The 24380-nt window shown below is 55.7% G+C and overlaps 1 protein-coding gene across 4 annotated transcripts in view; it reads right to left on the bottom strand.

Annotated features, from left to right (window-relative positions):
* The window catches only part of TYK2 (tyrosine kinase 2), a 30387-nt gene extending 10238 nt beyond the window's left edge, over positions 1-20149 (bottom strand). For 2 of the 4 annotated variants that reach the window (XM_038378633.2, XM_038378636.2), the window contains exons 1-14: positions 20001-20149; positions 13886-14080; positions 11786-11909; positions 7709-7853; positions 6742-6905; positions 5904-6288; positions 4635-4829; positions 3761-3918; positions 3560-3680; positions 1704-1896; positions 1416-1522; positions 965-1141; positions 469-556; positions 84-211 (exon numbers count right to left, since the gene is read on the bottom strand). In XM_038378633.2, coding sequence (XP_038234561.1) covers positions 84-211; positions 469-556; positions 965-1141; positions 1416-1522; positions 1704-1896; positions 3560-3680; positions 3761-3918; positions 4635-4829; positions 5904-6288; positions 6742-6905; positions 7709-7853; positions 11786-11909; positions 13886-14069 — 2169 coding nt within the window. In that variant the 5' untranslated portion in view covers positions 14070-14080; positions 20001-20149. Of the gene's footprint in view, positions 1-83; positions 212-468; positions 557-964; positions 1142-1415; positions 1523-1703; positions 1897-3559; positions 3681-3760; positions 3919-4634; positions 4830-5903; positions 6289-6741; positions 6906-7708; positions 7854-11785; positions 11910-13885; positions 14081-15403; positions 15633-20000 lie in introns of those variants that run through there. The other 2 variants (XM_043506374.1, XM_043506375.1) reach the window with 1 other exon arrangement.
* Positions 20150-24380: the final 4231 nt, after the last annotated feature.

The following is a 24380-nucleotide window of genomic DNA, read 5'->3' as shown; positions in this document are numbered from 1 at the left end:
CTCCAGAGCAGCCTCACATGAACGCACCAGCGCCCAGGGCGCGCCCCAGGGAAAGAGCCCAGTTCCAGAGCACAGCTTCTCACCAAGTAACTCAGGGCGCTGGCAAGCTGCTTCGCGACAGTGACCTTCCAGCCGACGGTCACCCGGCCTTTCTCCTTCCTCAGCAAGACATCCAGGGGGCCGTGCTCGACGTACTCCTCCACCATGATATCTGAGAGGCAGAAGAGGCCGTTGCTTACCAGCCCAGCTCTTTGGCACTGGGCCGCAAGCTGGGGCCCAGCTGAGGACACTCAGGGCAGACGTGCTGGCAACTGTTGCTGGGATGAGACCTCCTGCACAGGCCGGATGGGGCAGGGAGGCATTCAGGGAGAGACTCCTGCCCTCCCAGAGGGTCCCTGACCTCTCAGCAGGGGCAAAGGGCCAGGCAGGCTGTTAGGGAGGGTCATGCACTGGGGAGCCGTTACTCACTCTCGGAGCCCCGCACGCAGACGCCATGCACAAAGGCCAGGTGGATGTGCGAGACCTGGCTCATGAGGCTGGCCGTCTCGAAGAATGCCTGCAGGGAGAAGCGGGGAAGTCAGTCACTGGTGCGCAGTCCCTGGGATAGCCAGCTACCTTGGGCCAGCTACCCGAAGCATGGGGAAGTGGGGGGGAGGGGTAGCTCAGCAGTTGCAGCCAGCAGGCTTGGGGTGGGGCTTTTGCTAGCAAGGCCAATGTGTGGCCATTTCTCCCCTCCTCCTCCAGGCTCCTATCCAGATCCAGGGCCGTCTCCCCATATTCAGAGTCCCCCCCTCCTCGCCCCACGGTCCCCTGGGCTACGGCACCATCGGGAGGCTCCCAGGCAGGGTCCCACGCACACTGCAGAGCTCCGGCCCTGAGCTGCCAGCAGGCTGGGCTCTGCACGTCCACGTGAGGCAGCCAGTGCCCGGCACTCCCTCCCGCCCATCCCCAGGGCTTGGCTCACCAGGGCGATGTCCCTGTGGCTGGGGTCCAGCACCTTGAGCACCACGTGCATCTCGCGACTGTTGTTGTTCTGCTCGGTGGAGAAGTACTCAGCTTCGTCGTCCCCGCCAGCGCCCCCGCAAACATGTAGCACACCCTCGTAGATGTTGGTGCGGGTGCCCTGGCCCAGGTGAGCTCTCTGCAGGGGAGACAGCAATAAGGGGGACACTCAGCGCCGCAGGAAGAACCCTGCTTGCCCCCCCACCATGGCCAGAGGGAGACTGGCTCTAGGCTGAAGGTGCTGCCTCTGCTGAGCCTCCACTCCTGATGGGGTTGCTGGGCCAGGCGCAGTACCTGCTCCCCAGTCCTCCCCATTGCACCAGCTTTCAGCTTCCCTTGCGCATTGATTCTCCTCCAGGACACCAACCAGTCTCCCTGGAGCCTCCCCGCGAGCACTTGTCAGGGAGGCCAACCTGGGTGATCTCATTTTTCCGGATCTGGTGGAAGCTGAGCTGAGTCAGGTTCAGGATCTGCCTGGTGCTGTCCTTCACCTTCCGAGCGATGATCAGGTCTGAAACCTCTGTGGGGAGAGGTCCACAGGAAGAGGAGGTCAGAGACCCCATCAGCCTTGACACAAGCCATTTTGGAGACTCTGCTCTGGCTCTCTGCACATGGGAGCTCCGGGCTGGGGCAGAGCCCCGGCTGCTGCCAGAGGCTCCTGGGGAGAATCTCACTCCAAGGGCTCGGGATGGGGCTCATACCTCCCGGCTTCGGCGGGCAGCACCTCCTCACGGCAAAGCTCTCTTCTCCCGACTTGAGCGTGCAGCCTTTGAGAACGTCCATCAGCTCCCGCACGGTGGAGAACTCCCGTTCCCAGCCCTCCAGCACGAAGGAGACGCCTCTCTTCTGGATCCGGAACTGCCTATATGTGGGGGTGGTCTGCATCCCGGAGCCCTGGGGCAGGGGGAGAGAGGCTACGCTGTGAGAGGGCAACCCAACATCCCTGGCTCCTGGAAACCCTGCTCAGCACGCACATGCCCCATTGACGGTCTTATGTCTGAGCACGCGGACCCTGCTGTCACCCATCCATGCCACTAAAACCCATCAGTGGGCAGCAGGGGCCTGCAGCTTCTCCCTAGTCACTTGCTGGTTCAGAGTGCCATGCTCCAGAAGGGTCTGGGGTCAAGCCCCTGCGCTAACTCACCACCACGGGCTGCCTAGATTTCATTGCGTTCCCCCCAGCTCCTCCCTCCAAGCAGTCAGCCCAGCAGCGCCTCTCCCATGCGAGCTGCAGCCAGCTGGCCACACCCCAGGCTCACCAAGGAGACTGCAGCAAGGTTCCGGCAGCGCTGCCATTTCAGACAGTGGCCGGGCGAGGTCTCTGCCTCTCGATTAAGCCTGTCTGCTGCCATTGCCCTACGCTGGCTGTTCCAGCACGCCCAAGACAGGGAATGAAGTTGTTGCTTGGCTCCAGCATTTCCTGCAGTAACTAGGTCGGCTCGGGGAACGCACTCACTCTCACCGCAAGTGAGATGCCAGGGCAGCCCCTACGTTCCCGTCCAGTTACATGGCAAGTCCCGATTCTGCACCAGCTACAGCCTTCCTCCCAAGGCTCCTTCTGGCACCGGCCGCCCCCAGGCTCCCTGTCTGCTGGCATCGTGGTCTGCATTCTCCAGGGCGATTGTGTAGAGGGTTGTGCTAGGGATCTTCCATGCAAGGCTTGGAGGCGCCAAGGAAAGGGAGTGTGCAGGGCACACGCCCAAGCAGCCCTGCATTCATGGCAGCTGCACGCTGGGACACGCATATACTTGAGCGAGACTGGTATTAATGAGACTTTCAGACAAGATGCCATCTGCTGCGCCTGTTTGGGCCCCTTGGGGTCCTGGGAAAATCTCTTGGCTCACCCTAGTGTCTTTGCCCCACTCTTGTGTTCTGTGTCTGTTAGCTGCCACACTTTCCACCCCAGAGGTGGCTGCACGTATTTTTGGCATGCCTGGAACTGCCCGGATCAGACACAGGTTGGCCCAACCCCTCCAAATGCAGGGGGAGCAGTAAAAACCAGCCAGAGCGAGACCGGCTCTGCTGCGTGCCACGCCAACGTGTGGAGTCTACATTCAGTGCTGGGTCCACAGACTGCACCCAACTGGAGCACATCACTCCCAAACCCCTTTTGCACCCGGAGCCGCTGGCCGGCTCAGACGCAGTTCAGGACAAGTGGATCTCACGAGCAGAAAACTAGGTCCCCGACATGCAGTTGGCAGGGCATCCCAGGAATGAGACCAAGTCTCTGGGTGGGAGACAGGGCTGGGCCGGGACTGGAGAATAAACTTCTCCAGGGAACCAAGGACCATCCCAACCCTCCTCTGACACCACTCCAAGTGCCAGGGCACTGCACTAACCTGCCTCCTCCCCCCACCAGCAAACCCTACCAAAACAAGACACTCCTCCGCCCACACAGTCCTCCCTCTGCAGAGGATGAGTGCGCAACCCACATGTGCTGGCAGGAGCTCTGAGCACAGCATAAGAACGTACAGCCAACGCAGCTGTCACGCACACGGGGCCTTTGTTCATTCGATTCCATCTTGGATGCATGTTGCTCACCCCACGCCTGCCTTACCTGGCCATGGTCCCTCTTCACCACTGACAGGATCAGCCTGTTGAAGTTGAGGACGCTCCAGCGGATGATGTACAGCCCATCCTGCTCCTCCCGCTTCAGCTTGGCGAAGACGAACTCCTCCCTGGAGGCAGGAAAGGTGTCAGACAGGCCCAGACCGTGCAGAGCCCCCAGGTCTCCCGCTTGGCAGCAGGCGCCACTTACTGCATTGGCCCATGGATGCCATTAAGGACGCTCATCACCAGCCGTGGCGGGGCCACCTCATGGCACAGGTAGTGACTGGAGTCGGCCGTGAGCCTGAAGTAGCCATCCACCAGCGACACCAGGGACAGGGCCGCTTCATATGATGGGAGAACCAGCTCCTGGGGGGGGGGGGGGAGAACAGCCACAGGGTGTCACCGCTGGCTGGCTGAGAGGCTGCTCAGACCTCATCTCGCCCTTCACCATCCAAGCTCTGCTTTCTGAGCCAGCCAGTGGTTCAAGGATCAAACCCTGAGCACTCAACACCTGGGTTGGAACTGCCCCCCGCTGGGCAGGTCACTAACAGCAACACCTGTGCACTATGCACTATGATGCACTATGGGAAAGCCTCAAGATTCTGCTATTGACCCCACCCCCTCTGCACATGACCCACAGCCCCCTTAGGTCCCCTCCCCAGCACCCCCCATCCTGGAGATGGCAGGAGCCAGTGGCTGTTCCTTAGTCTGCCCTCTAATGCCAGCCCCCTCCCATCTCCAAGGGACTGACCCTGCTGCCAAGGGGCAGGGGGATGGGAAAGGAGAAATACTCCAACTCGCACTGTCTTGGATCCACGGGACAGACATTCAGTGAGAACATCCCCCAGTTACCAGGGAATAGACCCATGCAGGATTGACTTGGCCAAGCCCATACAAGGTGGAGCTGGGGATGAAACCCAGGATTTCCCTGCTCTAACCACTAGACCCCACACCTCATCCAGAGCTGGGGAGAGAACTCGGGAGTCCTGGCTCCCAGCCCTCCTGCTCTAACCCACTAGCCCCCACGGCAAGAGGAAGGCAGTCCCCGCTCCAGAGACCCATCATACAGGGAGAGCCTTTACCAGGCACTTGTTGTCTTGGCGGTTGATGCTGACTTTGCAGTCCTTGAGGACAATGTGCGTGATCTCCTGGAAGTCACAGAAGCACACCCACTTGGCCTCACTCCTCTCCACTGGCTGACATGGCCCTTTGGGGTCCAGCTCTTTGGCCCTAGTCTTCCTCCCAAAATAACTCCAGTGGGGGTGGCTTTCTGCACTCTGCAGAAGACAGAAAGCAGGGTCACAGCTCCGGCTTTCCAGGCAGCTGGGCAGTATCCACAGGGCAGGCGAAGCGGTGGCCAGACTTGGCCTGCATTCTCCCACAGCACGAGTACAGGCGAGTGTTCCTCCAGGCTCCGCCACGTCAGCTCCAGGCAGCGAGCACCTAGCCCTTCACCCCACCACATGCACCTCCCGCCCCACCGCTTTGTCCCATATCAGTTCTGACTCGGCCTTAGCAGGCGCCATCCCTGGAGGTTTCGGATGCCGCACGCCCCAGGAAGCTGGGCTTGCCCCTTCTTCCAGAGGCAGCCTTTTCAACTCCAGCAGCAGGCGTGGCTCGTGCCAGTGCCGAGGCTAGACTGAGCGCGCCATTTCCAGGGCAAACTCCCAGCACTTGCCAGGGCTAGAAACTTGCTTTGCAGAGCGGAGCAAGTCCCTGGGGCTAGCAGCGATTGCGTGGCACTGAACACACTGGCCCGATGCCACCCTCCTTCCTTGGGCCAGGCTATTCTTGTGCCTTCGGAGAGGGGGGTTTCCCCAGGCGCATACCATTAGCAGCCACTCCCTGGCTCTTGCCTAGCACTTTTCAGCAGCAGCTCTCACAGGAGGTCAGAACCATCACTTACATCCCCTGTAAGCCGCGCGGCCGCCTATGTGAGCACCTGCACAGTGCAAAAGAGCCCACCCAGGGACCTGCCAGGGGAGAGGGGTGCCCCTCCCCTGGCCCAGACCTGCCATAGCAAGGGCGTTCCTACCCAGGCCTGGACCCAACACTGACCATCACCCTCATTTTACTGATGGGGAAACTGAGGCACATAGAGCCATGACTCACCCAGCAGGCCAGCGGCAGAGCTAGGAATAGAACCCAGATCTCGTGAGCCCAAGCCCTGGGCTCTGTCCACTAGGCCACAGTGCCTTTGAACAAGAGGGGGTCAGCCCTAGCTAGAACAGGGCCAGCACAGCCCATTGCGACCCCCAAGGCAGAGGAGCCAATGCTATCTGCACTGTGCTGGGCAGGTTCTTGTAGGAACCAGTGGCCCCCCATGCCAGGGGAGCCGGGTACAAGCCTACCTCAACAGGGACGGTCCGCCACTGAATCCCGTCCATGCCAGTGACCAGGACTTCGTGGGTGGCGGACCTGTCCCTGGGAGATGACGTGCAGCCACCCTCCAGCTGCGTGTGCCCTCCATTGACATAGAGCAGCACTTTCTCGCCCTCAGAGGCGGTCTCCAAGGAAAGGACCGGGAAGAGCTCGCTCCCGAAGCGGGGGGCCAGGTTCTCCAAGGTGGCCAGGTACTTGTACATGACATCCTGCTCCGTTAGCTTCCCAGCACTGACTGTGTGCCGCTGGAAGCGCTGCACGAACTTCCTGAAGACGTTCCTCATGCGGAACTTGGTCAGGTAGTTGTTCTGCTGGATCTGCCGGCAGAAGGAGCGCGGGATGCAGCCCTTGAAGCTGCAAGAGAGACAGGGAAAGGTTATCACAGCAGGGGCATCACACAGGAGGTAGAGCAAATGGCAAATCAGAGCATGCAGAAAGGAAGCTGCAGTCACACAACGCTGTTCCACCATGAACCCTAGTACCCGTCGCAGCGCTATGCGTCTTGGGCCCTACCAGCCCCCTGGATCACAGGGAGCCTTCGGATGAGGGCACAGCCTTTGCACTGTCACACACCTTTGAGGACAAGCAGTGCAATGTGAAAGTGTGCTCTGGGGTCAACTCAATTCCAACACCTGTTGCCAGGGCGAGTACCATGATGGGCTCCAGAAACAACCTCCATGAAAGCCATGTTATTTTCAAGCTCCACCCCAGAAGAGGCTGCCATTCAGTGGCCACACACCAGCTGAACTGCAGTGCCTGGGAAGGAGGGACAGCACAGCCCCGATGCCCATCCACCCCGCAAATCACCTGTTTTTTTTGGCCACTTCTTCGAGAGAGGTGCCTCGTTTGAGAGCCATGTGAGAGAGGTGAAGGACAGCCATGCCTAAGCTCTCGTTCTTAAACCGGTGGATCTCCTGTTCGCTCTGAAGGTCTTTCAGAGACACAATGTCATTAATGAACTCATATTTCCCCTGCAAAGGAAACCAAAATTAAAAAAAAAAAAAAAAAAAAAAAAAGTGTTGTACAAAGAGAAAAGGGGACGCAAAGCATCCACTCAGATTTAGCTGTCTTCCTTCTCAGCCTCACAGAGGGAGCCCTTCGATCAGCTCCTGCGGCCCATAGCATATTTGGAATATCTTTAAATCAAATGAGGCAAAACCTTAAAGACTTTCTTCTGTGTTGGAAGGGCCGCAGACCCCTCCTGCTTCAGGGCAGGCGCCCTGACCTCAAGTTACCAGGGCTCAGGAGGAAATTTCCCTAGGGGCATGATATTCCGCACCTTCTTCTGAGGCAGCTGGTGCGGCCCCTGTCGGAGACAGGATACCAGACTAGAGGGACATGGGCCCCTGCTCTGATCCAGTTTGGCCATTTCTACTTCATTGTTTAAACCTTTCCCCAGCCCCCAGCTTGGAGGCAAGGTGGCCTCCTACCACTGAATTAGGAAAGGAATGCACAGCAGGGCAGAGCTCCAGCTCGGGTGACGGGGAAGCTGAGAAAACATTGTGCCAGCGCACTTGGGAATCCACGTACAAGTCCCCACTGAGGCAGGTGTCAGATCCCTGTCTGTTCCATTCTACACAGGTTCTCATCCTGCACTCGGCACAGCCATAGCCAAGCATCAGAGATGTCCAACGAGAAGCGCTGGTGAAAGTGGCTCTCATCCCTAGGGAGTCAAGGGTCTCTATCTAACCCTCTGGGCCGCCAGCCCTTCTCAGAGGTGAACATCCCAGTCATGGCACCGGGATTTCCGGTGCGCACAGACCAGCACCCTCACCTGCTCAAAGAGATATTCGAAGGACGACTTGTCCAGAAGCGCACCACCCTGCAGCTTGTCTTCAGGGACGTCGCTCTGCCGGGGAACGTTGCGATAAACAGCCGGCTCTTTGTCGCTCATCCCATGCCAGTTGCGGAAGTAGTACCTGTGGGAGACAGACAAGCCTGTGGGGGGGGGGGAAGGGCCACAGCACCACTGAGCCCATCAGGCACCTGCTGGAATCAACGCAGAGCCAGTGGTTCAGCAGCTGCCAGACCGTGGCTACAAAATCCTCCCTCTTCTCCTTCTGGCACTCCTGTCCGAGTCAATCCCCGCAAAGCTGCCCCGAGCAGCAAGCTGGAGCCTGGTCACTACAGCAGCAGCATAGAAAGCCACAGCTGTGAGGCTCAGCTCTGACGGTCATGCAGCCAGCTTTTCACTAGTGCATCTCCAAGGGAGGCCAGTATCATCACTACCGTTTTCAACTGGGGAAACTGAGGCACATAAAGGTGGAGTGACTTGCCCAAGGTCACCCAGCAGGTCAGTGGCAGAGCTGGGAATAGAACCCAGATCTCCTGGGTCCCAGTCCAGTGCTCTCTCCACTAAGCCACACTGCCACCCCTCTGGGACTGGCAATACAGCCAAGCAGACCTACACCCTGCTAGAGTTAAGGGCCAGCTCCTCAGCTGGTGCAAACTAGCACAGTTTCAGGGATTTATACCAGCAAGGACTTGACCCCACCAGCCTCCCCACTGCTGCAGGGAGAGCGTAGTAAGGAACACAGACCCTCCAGGTGCAGTTTGGTGCAGCCTAGCAAGGCAAGAGCTTTCTTGATCAGGGCTAAGGTCTCCACCCCTTGCACTGGCACCCCACAGCTGCTGCCTGAGCCGCGGCACACTACAGGCCGCTCCGTACAGTTGAACGAGGGCTGGAGCTTGGCCAGAGAAACGCCTGCCCATGTTCCAGCGAGGAAGGGCACGAGCCAGCGCTCGCCCAAGGTTCAGGCGGTTTAAATCTGGCAGACAGCGCCCATGCCAATGCAGCGAGCTGGGGACCAAAAGCCTCTATTACAGCAGAGATTCAGCCGGAGCAACAGCAGGGCGAGTATCCCGGGACATTTTCCCCAATTCTGCCAGCAAGGCCCATTCAGCGGGGACAAGACAGACTTGGGCTGCAAGCAAGGGGGGCAGGCCACAGGGGCCAAGACCCCACCCAGGCCACTAACAGGAATGGCTCTCAGCACATCACCGCCCTGCACCCTCTTTGCCAAGCATCCAGGGACCCTCCCACACAGATCTCCAGCTTCTGTTTCCAGGGGCTGGGTCTTATGGCCAGGGAAATGCGCCAGACTACACACACCTCTGGGGTGCAGCTGGCTTCTTCCAAAGGAATGCAGTTCACCTGCCTTGCGCTCACTTGGCTGAGAGCACCCTCTTCTTTCAGTGCTCGACTCCACATTCACCCAACTCAAATTGCTCTCGGGGTGCAGAGAGGAGATGGGATTACAAAGGCTCCTAGGATCAGAGGTCTCAGCCAGAGCAAAGAGGCCTCAGAGCAAAGGACTCCTGGGTTCTATGCCCAGTGCTGTCACCTTGGGGCAGGCTATGCTGCTCCTCTGGGCCTCAGTTTCCCTGCCTATAAAGTGGCGAGAACATGGCTCTCCATCAAGCACTTCAAAACAAGAGTGCTTCCCCAGGGCACGCCTGCTCCAGTGGGCACTGCAGCACCAGAGCTGCTGAGGACAGGAGTCACTTATGTGCAGCGCAAGAGGTCCCTGAGCCCGTCAAGCAGAAATCAACAGGGATGCTCAGCCAAGAGGACGGTTCAACAGCAAGACTTGCATGGACACCAAGGCTCCTGAGCCGTTAAACAGCAACAGAATCAAATGACGACCAGTGCGACAAGCAAGCTACTGTCACAGGCCCCAAGCCTGCCAAAGGCGTCTCCGGACACGGGTGTGGGCAGAAACAGGGGCTCCTCCAAGCACACAGTGCACCGTCTCACATGGACTGTCCAGCATCTCGCACAGCAAAGCTCTGATCCAAGCTGGATGTGTTGGGGGAGGAAAGCTTGCAGCACTGCTGCTTGCATCCCAGAGGCCCTCATGCTGGCTGCTGAAGACACAGCAACAGCGCCTGCCCCCGAATGCTCACGGTCTGAAAGGCAAGAGGCAGCAGCCGGGGAGGGAGGAGGCAACAGAAAAAAAGTTACATTGTACAAAAAGACTGGCAGGCCACACAACTTGTAGCCAGAGCACTGTTAGCTCACCAGCTGTCTTGCGCCTGCACTGCGGTTAGAGGCCTCCAGTCTCCCTGCTCGGCACCTCTCCCCAGAGCCCTGCTCTGCTATCAAAGACCACCTCTAACATGTTGCTCTTTGGACTGTATGCAGAGGGGCTAGCCTGGAGCAGGATCCCGCTGTGCTGGGCCCCATACACCCATACTGGAGAGTCACTATGGAAACGGGGCAAAGGCACAAACTGCAGCCAAAGCGAGGCCTACGTGTCCGCCCCAGAACCCTCAAAGCCACAGCTCAGTCTGTGGTAGCAAGCACGAAGGTATTCCGACACTCACACACAGACACGCAATTTCCTGCAGCCGCGCTCCAGCGTGAGTGGCTTAGCCACCCATCGGGGCTGAGGACAGAGGAGTGACAGAGCTGCACCCAGCTGTGCCTTGGAGGGGAAGGAAACAGAGCGCAGCTGCCAGGAGAGCGTAGCATCCAACGTGAGCCATTTGTAATCTCGGGGCTGGATCCGGCCGTTGCATCAGGCTGTTCGTTGTCAATGTGACCTATGCTCTGTCCAACCCAAGGGCTCAGCTGCCAGAAACCTATGCTCTATCTGCACTCAGACTGCATGCGTCCTCACCTTTGGTACAGAGATTGTGTCCTATAGCAATGTTGTTTAGAGCAACACAAAAACTACATATCCCAGCGTACTTTGTCCCATCTTGAGCTGAGCAGCTAAGCATGCTGGGATATGCGGTCTGCGCTGAAGATGAGGTTGGCAACAGGCTGCTTTTTAGAAGCCCAAGATCCACACTCCATTACCATGGCAATGCATGCGGCCAAAGCCCTCCCATACAGACCCTTTGGCCACTGCTGATTTACAGGCTGGACCCCGCCAGCACAGTGCCAGACAGATGGTCTTTGACTAGTCAGCACTGTCCTCAGCACCTGCATACCGGACAGTGACATCCGAGATGCCTACAAGCAAATATTCCACTTTCTAATTAGCAGCACATGGTGCCAAGGAGGAAAGTTGCCAGAGAGGAGCTTCACAGGACCTAATAAAATCCCAGACCAAACAATCCTCTAATCGCTGGTCACTTCTGCCTTTATTATGACTCAGACACTATAAAAATTAGCATGAAAGCCCTGCTGATCTGATCACTGGTGACTGCATTCCAGGAGGATATGCCGTGTCATGCAACAGGATTCCCATGGTATGCAAGAGCCTCACAGAGAGGGTATCAATAAGCAGAGCCCACACACTACTCTTTTCATACCTGGAGACCTAGATCAACGTGCTGCCCCCAAGTCACAGGTAGAATGAGTTCGGTGGGTCTCAGCCTATTTCCCTTTGGGCCTTGTCCACATCACTAGCACTATGTAATAACATGACTGGTAGATTCTGCTCAGGAGAAGCTCAAGTCTGGAACAGCAGAAGCAGAGCTGACTGTGGGGAGCACAGACTGGAACAGCAGGGGATGTGGGTTGGAATTGAGGGGCACAAAGAACCTCGTGAACAGATTTCCACTGCATGGGCGCACCGTCCAGCTCTCAGCCATACAGTCGGCCCAAGTGAGACCTAGAAAGACATGCACAGTCTCTCACTTCCCCAGAGATGCTGCCTGGTCACTATTTGACCTGATGCCAACCTTCATCCAGGTTTCTTAATTGCTTCTGTTGCCTCCTTCCCCAGGTAACCAGGCAAACCACCAAGGGATGCCTCTCCCCAACACGAGTGTTACTATTCAAATGCCTGGTACATTACCCCATAGCATCTGGCTAAGGGGCCTCTCACCCCCGAACTGCAGCTGGCAAAAGCGGAGAGCATGTGGGGAGCCACCTGTGACCCCAGGGAGCAATTCTCACCTCATGCGGAAGAACAGATTCAGGTTGGTGTCTTTGCTGATTTCAAACACATGGTTGGGAGGGAGCCAGACTCTGGTCTGCACATCACAGAGCGCAAAGAGGCTGTAGCAGAGCGGCGTGATCCCTGCAGGAGACAAGAGAATTCCTGTGTGATGGCAGGGGCTCATTTCCCCTCTGCCCCTGCTTTAAACTGCACAGTTTTATAGCTGCTGCAAAACTGCTTCTCTCATTGTCTTGTCCTGAAAGCTGTTCCCAGTTCTCTCCTCCCCATTACAGGATTTTACTGGTAACAGACTCCTTCACTGAGCGCCAACAGCAGGCATAATGCCTGGTGCTCTGAGACTCAAGACCTAGGCCCAAGTCCCACAATGCGAGAACGGAATTAGCTTTTTCTGAGCCATGTAGACATCACGCGACAGCTCATGAATTTAAAAGGTACTTATTAAAACTAGCCTGCTTTTAACAATAATCCTCATAGCTAGCTTTTAAATAGCACTTCAGCCGCAGATCTCTAAGGGCTTTACCAAGCAGGTCAGCATCATTAACTCTGTTCTGCAAATGGGGAAACTGAGACACACGGAGGGATAGTGACTTGCCCAAGGTCACCCAGCAGCAGGTCAGTGGTGGAACCAAGATCAGAATCCAGGTCTCTTGAGTCCCAGTCCAGTGCTCTCTGCACTAGACCACACTGCATCCTCCAGAGCCATCGCCACAACCCAGGCTGGTTGCTTAGAGGCAGCCACTTGGCCTGACAAGCCTCTCAGCAGCGTGACGGGTTTTGTGAGGTTGGGGTTTTTTTAGACTTCACCAAGCAGAAAACACCACGATGGGAGACGTTACCCCAGCCTGGTTTGTCAGCTGGCCTCACGCAGGAGGAAAGGGGGTTTGCAGCAAACCCAGGGTTAACAGGCACATCAACCGCTCCCTCCTCCTCTCAGTGGGCAGGGAAATACCCCTGCACAGACAGTCAGGGCAGCCCTGGCAGCTTGGCTCTGACGGGGCCTAAGAACCAGGCTCCGATGACATCCACGGCTCCTGCGGCTCACCAGGAAAAGTCCCCGGAGAGCAGTAGAGTGTTTATCATGCGAGGATGCCAACAAGTCAGAAGCCATGTCACCACACTCGAGCTAGTCATGCTCTGTACCTCAGCCCTCCAGTAAAGACCAGACAGCCAGAGCACAGGGGAAGAGGGAGATTCATCCCTATGCTTAGGAATACCAGAGACATAGGAGGCTAGAGCCCATGGTCCTGATTAATAAAGCTACAGCTCTAATGGACACAGAGCTTCTACAGGCAACGTGAACTCTCAACACAGCCAGGGGGACTTGGTGGTGCCAGGGGCAGGTAGGAATTAGAGCCTTTTGCCTCGGTCAGGGACTGGCTGGCTCAGAGCAGGGAGATGGTCAGGGGATGGAGTAACAGCCCTTTCAGCTCTACAGCACCAGCCCATGGCTGATGATATCCTAATGACGTGATTCATAATCCCCAGTGGACAGAGCAACATCATCGCAGACAGCACTGGCCAGCGAGAGCTCAGGGATACACAGAGGACAAGGCTCCTTGCACGTGCAGTGGGCACATGCAGAGGGTGCCAGGGCCGGGCTGGCCATGCGGCTGCCTTCATAGACAGGGCAGAGGGTGGCTTGCAGAGTGGCTGCACACTAGCAACCTGGGGTCACACAAGTTCACAGTTCTTGGTATCTCAGGAGGCACTGGCTGCAACCGCCCCTTGAAGCTGAAGGAAAGAACCAGCTTTGGATCGTACCCCACGGGGCAGTAACAGACAGGGAGGGCAGGAGGAAAACGTTATAACGACACTGGTGCTGCCGTAACACCTGCGCTGCTAGCTGGCCCAGCGGGCTGCCAGCATCATAGGGAAGCAGAAGAATCCTTTGTCTTTGAGTCTGAAGCGAGGGATCAGCCAACACAACCTCTCACCCCAATGCAGCGCTGGGCGGTGACCCTCCCTGGCAGATCCAGCCGCGTTAAGCCCAAGCAACTGCTCAGAGCCCTGTCTTTGGGGCAGGGGCAGACTCAGACTCATGTAGGCTTGTCTGGAGAGGCGGTAGCCCAGGGACACTCCAGGCTGCCAGCGCTCACCGATTTTCTGGGCAATGTTGATGCAGATCTCCTCTGCGCTCAGCACCCCCTGCGTATAGGTCTGGCACCGCTCCTCCTCCTCGCCGCTCCAGTGCAGGTACACCTTCAGGCCCCCGCCCACCGAGAAGCAGCAGCCCTCCATGTCTGACTCACTGTGCTTCACCGCGCACTGGCACAGAGACATCTCGCCAATGCCTGAAAGGAGAGAGGGAAGCGTTTGTAAGCAAAGGGTGGGGCGATCTCTGGTAGGACTCAGGGCAGTGTTGCAAGTGTCTCTGGGCCTGATGGCGTCAAAGGAACATTGCTGCTCCTGCTCACTGGTGAGGTGTGTGGCTGCGGGTGCTTGTGTCCCAGATTCCTTCTGGGTCCAGTCAGGGACCAGCCAGCTGGAAGAAGCTTGCCATGGCTGCATTCAGTAGGGGAGGGGTCCTAGGAGGGCCCCAGAAAGGCAGCAAGTCCAGCAGGGAGAAGAAAGAGGAACTAGCCGTCCAGTGAGGAGTGAAGCTTCAATACAGAACCACAAATGCCCTGGGCCAGCTCCCAACATTTGCCTCTGAGTGATGGGGTCCCTACGACACTCCCTCCCCCAGGGTGGAGGAACACCAGCCCCCAAAAACCCAGTCACCCTCCCATGAGCCTTAGAACAACAGGGACATACTCTAGCCCTCACTCCACCACCCAATTACTCTGCAATAGCCGAGCTTGCCGCACCCCACCTAAACGACTGGGGGAAGCAAGGGGTCAGTGCCCGGAACCCTGAAAGCAAAGATGTCCTCCCCCACCTGCCCCTCACTCTCTGTTGGGGGGCTCTCTCTCTCTCGTGGGTGATGAGACAGTGGGCCAGGCTCCACCACTCTGCTCACACAACAAAGGATCCATCAGCCTTGCAGGGAGAGCCCCCCCAACCCCAGCAGACAAAACACAGCTGGATCCAAGTCTAACAGCACTTTGCCCAGCAGAACACACCACATCACCCAGCGTAAGATACAGACAAAGACATTTCTCGACTGAGTCGAGAGAGGGTAGGACTTATCTAAGGGGGTGCAGCAAGTCAGTGACAGAAATGGGAACAGAACCCAGGAATCCTGGCTCCTGGCTCCCAGCTCCCCCCCGCCCATTCTAACCCACTAGATCCCAGTCCCCTCCCAGAGTTGGGAGTCCTGGGTTCTCACCAACTCCCTTCCCTCCTGTTCTAATCACAAGACAACACTCTAAGCCAGGGCCCAGTTCTGCCCTCAGCTACATGGGTGCTTCCCCCTAGAGAAGCCAGTGGGAGCTGTGCCTTTGTAACAGGGCAGACCTTGGCTTCGATACCCAGCCAAACATGCAGCCAGGTGCCTTTTGCTGACTAAAGACAGATCTTAGCATACAGCTATTGGCTTCCTCTGCCAGCTCTAGACACATCATTCAGTAGGGAACTCCCGCATAGGGCAGGCAGTATCCTACCATTCCCCTGTATTCATTCCCCACCACAGCCAACGCCACAGGGCCGGAGAGGACAGAGGAGGTCCTGCCTACCATGCAGCCGATAAGCAGACTGAAGAACTGCAGAGATAAAATTCCTGCTCCCCCAGAGACGCAACAGATCACACAGACGCCCAGTGCAACAGCAGCGTGCTGCAAGATTTATGGGACTCGTCTCGAGAGTAACTTGGGAGGTGGAGAAAGGCGAACCTCTTGGGTCCGTAGTTTTACATCTCCGGCAGGTGATACCCCAATGAGCACTAAGCATGTGCGACCACAGAACAGGATATAAGTGCAGAGCTCACTTTGACCTCAGACACGCCTGGGGAGCACAGGAAAATGGGCTAGTCCCAGTGACAACAGAGACTGCACGTGCCATGCTGCCATGGAGCCACAATTGGGCCTGGATGTGCAGAAACTAGACATCCGCACGCACACACCCTGTGCTGGAGATGGGAGCAGACAGAGCCACACAATAAAACACCCCACCCCCATTCCAGAATGGATTAAGCCACTCCGGAAGGCCAAACAGCCCCGCGCAGTACCGGTTCTCAGGATAAAGTCTGGCTGATCCTTTTCTGTTTGAGGGAGGAGGCGGCTATCAGTAAAACAGCTTAAGAAAATGCAGCTGTTTAGGTTTTTAAGCAAATACACCAGAGACCTTGCTAGGTGTCTCTGCTCCGTGAGTGCTCTGTGCATTTCAGTGGCTTGCCACAGGAGCTAGATGTGGGGGGAGGGTGGGTATTGTGCTTGAGTGAGTAGGCTTATCTCAAGCCACCCCTCACTCCCAGGGGAGCTCATCAGATATGTCCGTCCCCCTCCTTCCCCCCATGGCACAGTGTGTGGCTGGTTACTCCAGGGAGCAGGAAGATTAAACTATTGCCAGGTCACGTTCCTCCTATTGACTCAGCAGAGGAACACTGCACAGCATAGATCAGCATCTCTTTCTGGAGCGTGGGCTGCTGGGTTTGATTTACTCTTGCTAGGGAAGAGGAAAGGGGGGAGAAGAAAGGGCAACACGAGAGTGAGAAGCAGTTTTCTAGGGATTCCTCATCCATACCCGGCCCCAGACGAGGGACGTAGTGGAGGAAAGACGGGTTCCTTTGGGTTCTGTCCTGCTGCTCAGAGGACAAAGCCTCTCAAACCTAAGTGCGTAACAGGATCCCTCAGACACATCCTCACGCTAAACCTTGGCGCAGTTCCCCACCCCTGCCAATGACCAGAATGGAATCCAAAACTGACAGCTGTTCCTCCTCTCAAAAAGCCTTGCTTCCTCATTTCTATAAACCAGGCAATGTGAAAATTTGTTTCCCCCGTGTTGGCTTTGCCCCTGCATTCAGTTGTCAGGAGGGCTCAATACCTCCAACTCTAAAGAGCTGCAGGCACTCGGCACTAGCACCCCATGCTCCCATTGAAGCCAACAGGGCATGTGCATTGCACCTTTGAATAATCAGAACCTTTATCAGCCCTGCAGGCAGGCTATCCGCTAGCAGCAATGGAGATGGTGGTTTTCAGCAGTCCATTATTCTGGGGAAGAGCTCGGAGGGTTTTTCCAGCTTTCAAGTTGGAACGTCAACAGTTTGACAAAGCAAAATACAGGAAAAACATTGACAATTACAGGAGTCTGGGGTTTGTTTCATATTCATTAAGTTCCGTAACAGTATGGAGGCACAGGAACTGGGGAAACCCAAACTGGTCTGCAAAGTTGGGGGCTCTTGATTTAAGGACCCTGGAGGTGCCCCAGCGTTGTGACCACACTGCCCTTCCCATATTGCTAAATAGAAGCGTGGAGGGGTGTCAGAATGGAAGCAATTGACAGCCACTGCCCTAAATGTTTTCCTTTGGCTTCGCCCATTTTCACTGGTGGCCTCTCTTCTGTCCCTTGTAACAGGGACAAGCGCTCCAAAATGTTTGCTGTTCCTGGAGAGCAGGAATCCTGTTGATTCAAGCCTCTGAACCTTAGGGCAAGAGCGAAGCTGGCAGGATGTCAGAAGCACACATCCTCAATGTTTGTGGTTTATTTTCACCCACATGAAGGCCTGGGGACCTGTCACCAGAGAAAGTCCCTAGGGCAGACAGGCAAAACTGCTGTACAGCACACTTTGCAATGGTAGAGTGAGTCCCCCCCCGCTTGCAACTGGGGTACAGCTGCACGGCTGAAAATCATGGCTTACGGCAGTTTTGCCCATCTACACTAGAGATCTGCAGTGGTAAATCTACACCAATGGCTGCAACTGGGCATGTCTCCAGTGCAGACAGATCCTAAGCAACCATAAACTCAAGGCTCAGGGGAGAAGAACTGGACACAAACTAAAGAGCAGACCACCAAAGCCAAAGGGGAGGCACTTTTCTTCATAGCAGCACCCCTTCAGGAACCTAGACTTTGTCTACACACACAAATTGCACTGGTTTAATTTATTTAAATTGTTTTTGAAACCAATTTAGTTAAGCCAGTGCCTACCAGTGTGGACATTCTTATTTTGGTTTAAGAGTGGCACATCTAGGCTTGAGTTAAACGGATTCCTAATGGACTTAAGCTAAAACAAAACGAGCACAGCTTAAACCAACAGAACAGTGTCCATTCAGCCTTTTGCACTGATTTAATCAATTGGTTAAAACCAGTTGAAGTCAAACAAACGCAGTTGGGGCAGGTAGGCGAGCCTCTGTTCACCAAACCTTCACTCTGGCTTCGACCTAACCACCCCTAAAAGACTCACCTCTGCAGCACCACCCTGCCAAAGGAGGGCCAAAGCCTTACCTGGTGTAAATGGACACAGTCGCTCCACTGTCTTCAGTGAAGCTAGGCCACTGACACCCGCTGAGATTCCGGCCCCCAGCGCTTACACTTTAATCTTTATATTAATATACTTGGAACCTCCTGGACATACAAGTGCCTACACCGAATAACCACAAAGTCCCTTTGGCTCTTCCAGCATAGGTAACAAGAGCCCATGGCTGGAAGTTGAAACTAGATAGATTTAGACTGGAAACAAGGGACAAAGTTTTAACCACAGAGGTCATTAGCCATGGGAACAACTTACTAAGGTCTGGGATGGGTTCTCCATCATGGGCAATTTTAAAATCAAAATTGGATTTTTGCTGTAGTTCAAATGAGGAATTAATCTGGGGAAGTACGATGGTCCATGTTCTGCAGGAGGTTAGATCAGAGAGCAGGAATGGTCCCTTCCAGGCTTCGAACCAGTGAATCTGGTCTATTTTGCTCTTGCCTGTCAAGTCAGCTCAATAGATTCTCACCCCAGAAGGGGCCATTGAGACCAGCTAATCTCACCCGAGTCTACCCTGGAGACTACCTGCTCCCCGAGGCAAGTACCCACTACGAGGCCTAGAGGATCAACCTTCCGTACTCTCCCTTGCCTTGGAAATTAGAAGAGCCCCCCAAAAGTTAAGCCCACAAGGGCTTCAGGGCAAGGAACTGTTTGAAACTGCTGCTCATGTTCTCTGCTCGGCTAAGGAAAGAATAAAAACAGATCCAAGATGAGCCACATGCTCCCATGAGCCAAGAGCTTCACCTGGGAAAAATCAAAGGGAAGATGCACACCAGCCGGGATATCAAGAGAATCCTGCACTTCCAGGAAGGGTGGAGCAGGGGGGCCCACGGTCAGACAGAGAGCACCCCAACTCCAAGAAGTCCATGGGAAAGGTGGCATCAGAGGACACGCTGGCAGTGCCCTGGCCCCTGGGGAAGTCAGCTGTTTTGCATTCAACAAGCAAGTCAGCAGTTGGAGGTTCACACTTCTCGTGCCCCTCCCCACTAGCACAGGAAGGGAACTGGCATCTTCCCACAACTGACACCCCATTGCCCCACAACACCCCATTTCTACTGCAGCCAGCCTGACTCCTCCTCATGCTGGACACCCCTTCTCCCAGCTTCTGCGCCACAGCCTCCTGACCCCTCTCCTGTCCCAGAGCAGCGGACAGCCTCGCCAGGGCCAAAGGCGTTAGACTTGACAGAGGAAGGAGAGAGACGAGGCGTTCCCACCTCCATGACTCCCCCACACTTTCCAGCAGCAGAGCCACCTCTGCCTGCTTCCCCCCACTCCCCTCATCCACCTCCTGGCCCCCCCACCTGTACCCCTCCCGATCAGCCCTTCCTCTCTGACCCCGACCCAGCATCCACCCCCACTTCCCGCCATCCCCATACCCCCCCTTCCCCCAGCCAGCCCCCTCCTGCTCACGCCCCCTGCCCCCCCACACCCGTTACTCACCTCCCTAAACCCCATCCCCCCCTTCCCAGGGCCAGCCAGCCTCCCCATGCCCCCCAACTTCCCTACAGACAGCCCCCCTTCCCCCAGCCAGCCCCCTCCTGCTCACGCCCCCTGCCCCCCCACACCCGTTACTCACCTCCCTAAACCCCAACCCCCCCTTCCCAGGGCCAGCCAGCCTCCCCCTGCCCCCCTACAGACAGCCCCCCTCCCCCCGGCCAGCCCCCTCCTGCTCACGCCCCCTGCCCCCCCACACCCGTTACTCACCTCCCTAAACCCCAACCCCCCCTTCCCAGGGCCAGCCAGCCTCCCCCTGCCCCCCCACCTCCCCATGCCCCCCAACTTCCCTACAGACAGCCCCCCTCCCCCCGGCCAGCCCCCTCCTGCTCACGCCCCCTGCCCATCCCCCGCTCCGGCCCCGCCCCTACCCCAGCTCCGGGGTCGCGCTCCCCGCCCCAGGCGGCCCGAGCCCAGCCGCCGCCGCCGCGCCAGCGCCTTCAGGTCAGCGCAGCCGTGAGGCCGCCTCCCATTGGGCCCATGAGCCGCCCGCTCCCATTGGCCGCTCTCACGTCCGGCCTTCCCATTGGCGGCGCCCGCCCCAGTGGCCCGGCCCGGCCGGGGGGCGGGAGAAACGGGCGCGCCCCGCCCACAGAGGAGAGGGGGCGATGCTCATTGGCTGCCACAGCCGCCCCCGCCCCCGTTCACAGCTGGATGGGGCGGGCGCAGCTGGCCTGGCCGCCGCTGGAGGAGCCGCCGCCGCCGCGCACAGCTGGATTGCAGCCGGCCGGGCGGGGCCCTCCAAACACGTGCTTGGGCCGCCTCTGCCTTGCCCACAGCCCGGGGGGGGCCCGCCGCTCGCTGGAGAGAGGCCCCTGGGGACCCTTTTCTAGGCACCGGGGGTTGCCGTTTCACACTCCCGCCGGTATTAATTTCAATACCCGATTAGGTGTTCGCGGTATACATGCCCCAGGGCTTACATGATGCAGAGTTTCAAATAAAAATGATACCCGCTGAATTATGCACAATCCCCTAGGAAAGGCTCCCCCAGCACTTTACAAACATCACCGTTCAGCATACCCATCCGCAGGGGGCAGTCTAGTGTCCCCGTTTTACAGATTGGAAAACCGAGGCACGCAGCAATTAGATAAAACAACAAGGAGACCTTGTGGCACCTTAGAGACTAACACACTTATCTGGGCATAAGCTTTTGTGGGCTACAGCTCAGTTCATCGGATGCATGGAGTGAAAAATACAGTAAGCAGAATATATATTATAGCATATGAAAAGATGGAAGTTGCCTTACCAAGTGCGGGGTCAGTGCTAACAAGCCAATTCTATTAAGGTGGAAGTGGCCTATTCTCAACAGTAGAGAGGAAGGGGTGAATTACTTTTGTATAGTGCTAACAAGGCCAATGCCATCAAGGTAGCCCATTTCCAACAGTTGACAAGAAGGTGTGAGTATCAGCACAGGGAAAATTACTTTTTGTAGTGACCCATTCACTCCCAGTCTTTATTCAGGCCTAATCTGATGGTGTCCAGTTTGCAAATTAATTCCAGTTCTGCAGTTTCTCAGAAAAAGTAAGGGAGTTTATGCCCAGCCTGCCCCAGTCCGTTACCATATTGACAATAGAGAGACTATAGCAGTGCAAATGACCACTTGAGCCCACAATCAGAACTAGAGAAGACACTTTGTTCTGACTTAGTGAGTTAGTGCAACCAGAGATCAGCTGTTAAGGTTCAGCTACTATTTCTAGGGTCAGGGTTTCAAGCACTGTAGATGGGTGGGAGTGCTTACAGTGAATCACTGGGAAAAGAAATGTTAGGTAAACTAAGACAGCAGATGCTTCTAGCGAGCCCTGCTCTTAGCCTACAGGGAGAGAAGTGGAGATTCTACAGCAGCCACAGAGAGAGGGTCATGCATTGTATTATAGCTTCACCATTAAATTGCATCTGAAGAAGTGGGTTTTTTACCCATGAAAGCTTATGCCCAAATAAATCTATTAGTCTTTAAGGTGACACCAGACTCCTTGTTGTTTTTGTGGATACAGACTAACCCGGCTCCCCCCAATACTTGACATTAAGATGTGGGGGATTTTATTAATTTGCCCACAGTGAAGCTCTGCTTAGATGTGAATCATACTGCACCATCACAGTAGCAGGACAGTTCAGCCCAAGCAAGAGAAGTGTAAACGTCATAGCTCTCAGAACTCCCACCGAGCTTCAGATGAAGGGACATTATCTATTAGCAGCTACTCGTTCCTCAGATCTTGGCTGTCAGCAGCTCCACCTGCAGCTGGACTGTCCAACAGCAACTGCTCATGGTTCATCAGCAAGGCCAGCAGAGGCAGAGTCTCAGCGGAGGCAGGATGTTAGAACTACCTGTATTGCCGTTTGGCTAAGACAGCAATGTTCTTCCCTTTCTCCCCAGCCTCCACGGTGTAGCAGTTGAATACAGGGTTATTCATCCCTTCCTGCACTGAAGGGGTGCATAATTTAAGCGATGGAGACCAAAGTAACTCAGACTTAGACCCCACCAACCCACGTGCCCATCTTGGCCAGAGGGACAGTTCACTGACAGGCTGGAACAAGCAGCAAATAAATTCCTTTGTACTTTCTTCCATACCATCCCTCCTGTGCAGGACAGGCTCTCGAAGAACAACCTCAGACTAGGTCATTGGCCTCCCTCACAGCCCTCCTTAAGAGTTGGCTTTTGTTTGTAGGCATGAGGACAAAAAAATAAATCAGTCTTGTGCTGGTGTGTTGAGAGCACTGCCTGTCATGCTGACCAGCACCGGTTCATTGTTTCCTTGTACACCCCTCTCTATCTTCACCCGATGGCTCGTCTTATGCTGAGAGTGTCCAATTTGGGGGGAAAGGGCCCCCCCCTTTGGTTCTGTGTTTGTACAGTAGGGTCCTGCTCCATGGCGGGAGGGGGGGGGCTCCTAGATACTACAATAATAGAAATAAGGAACAATAAGCTAGGCAGGTATATCGTAAAGGCTCAAGCCCACTAATTCAGGTTCATATGTTCATTCATGCTCTTCAAAACCACATTCCCAATAAAAAAGATGGGCTAGAGTCGTGCCAAAGGCTGGATAGAGGAGCGGACGTCTAGCTAAGCACTAGCACTAGCAAGTGACAGAAGGGCCTTGGGCTCTGAAAGAGCCTCTGGGAATTTTCACATTCCTGCCAGTTCAGTGATTCTTCCCCCGTCTCCCAGAGACCAACTTCTCTTGAGTCTGGAATTGGGCCATGAATCATCCCAAACAGAGCAAAGGACTTTCACATCCACCCACACATCCGCCCACCCTACTGGCAAGGAGCTGCCTTCACTTTCACATCTAGAAAGAGGCCCCAGGGGCAGGGAGGGATGGATCCCATTGGTATAGGAGAGGTTATAAAACCATGAGGAATATCATCAAGGGAAAGGCTGAAAGGGGAGGCACTTGTGTGGAGAGCGAAGCTGTGATGAAAACTGAAGAGTAGAACTTGAAGCTGCTTGTGACTCTCTGAAGCTGGCTAGGAGCCTGCTGTAGAGAATCACCATCTCTCAACATGGAGATGACACAAAACCAAGGTCTTGGCTCCGGCTCCCCTCAAACCCTGACGGAAAAAAAATCACAAGAGGCCTTGAAGAGTAGGCAGCTGTCATAGAGGGGGAAACTAAGGAAGAGAGTGGTTCCAGTTCCAGCTACACTAGAGACCACAGTCCCAGCTGAGAGCTGCCTGGACAGCTGCCCTCCACTGGGATGATGCAAATAACATACAGAACAAGGAGTGGGAGAGTGGAGGGGATAGTACTCAGTTGAGCGGGTCCAGCCGTGGAACCAGGTTCCAAAGGGACTAGATGAATCCAGAATATGCCCCCCTGCTCGGAAACACAGTAAAACCTTCCTCTTCCTTATGATCAAGCTTTTCTGGCATCATCAGACAGATGTTCACATCCTTCTCCTCCCCGGCTCCCATCCAAAACAGCCACCTCCATGAAGAGCTTCCTAGAACTCACAGCCAGACTCTGGAGTTGCATATTGTGACTCTACATTTCATCACAGATGCTCAGAGACAAAGGTGACCAACACTGAATGACATATAGCCCCCCCCAGCCCAATGCTACATGCCTGAATGTCACACAGACACTCCATCCACACCCCTCCCTGCCTGGACAGAGGCTGTCCCTGCTACTTCACTGGCCAGTCCCTCACTTTACAACCCCCCTTGGTGGCTAGAGATTCAGTCCAATTCCTAACGGAGACCTTCACCCTCCTATGCCAAAGCCCCCACTTATCAGCAGCATGTTGATGCCCAGGTTTTACCTGTACTGGGCACAAGCAGAACTGTCAACCTGGGCACTTTGCACCAGAACTAAATTCACTTCGGAGAGAGAGGTAGTTTCATTGTCTTTATTGCCACACACACACACACACACACACACACACACACACACAAGTGCACACCCAGAGGCTGTGCTAGCCCATTGGGGGCCTAAGCAGCAATGTTTTTCGGGTGCCGCCTTACACCTCACCCACCCCCTCTAAATTCCCATTCTATTATTTCCACAAACAAAAAAACCCCACACCAACACACCACCACCTCCTACTAAATACATGTTAAAAAGCCCAAATTAAATAAGATGAATGGTATTTTGGGGGTACTACTAAATTGGGGCCCCCAGCAATTGCTTAGTCTGTGTCTGTGTAGCGCCACCACTGCACGTGCCTGTTAATGCCCTTTCTGACCTGGCAGGCACAAAGGCAAGCTCTTGGTCTGCGTCACACTGGCTGGGCCGATGTTCTGCTCACTCACCGCTG

This window comes from Dermochelys coriacea, chromosome 20, assembly GCF_009764565.3.
Source record: "Dermochelys coriacea isolate rDerCor1 chromosome 20, rDerCor1.pri.v4, whole genome shotgun sequence".
Classification (NCBI taxonomy): Eukaryota; Metazoa; Chordata; order Testudines; family Dermochelyidae; genus Dermochelys; species Dermochelys coriacea.
The sequence above is the reverse complement of the archived record's forward strand: the minus strand, read 5'-3'. Positions and strand labels throughout refer to the sequence as shown.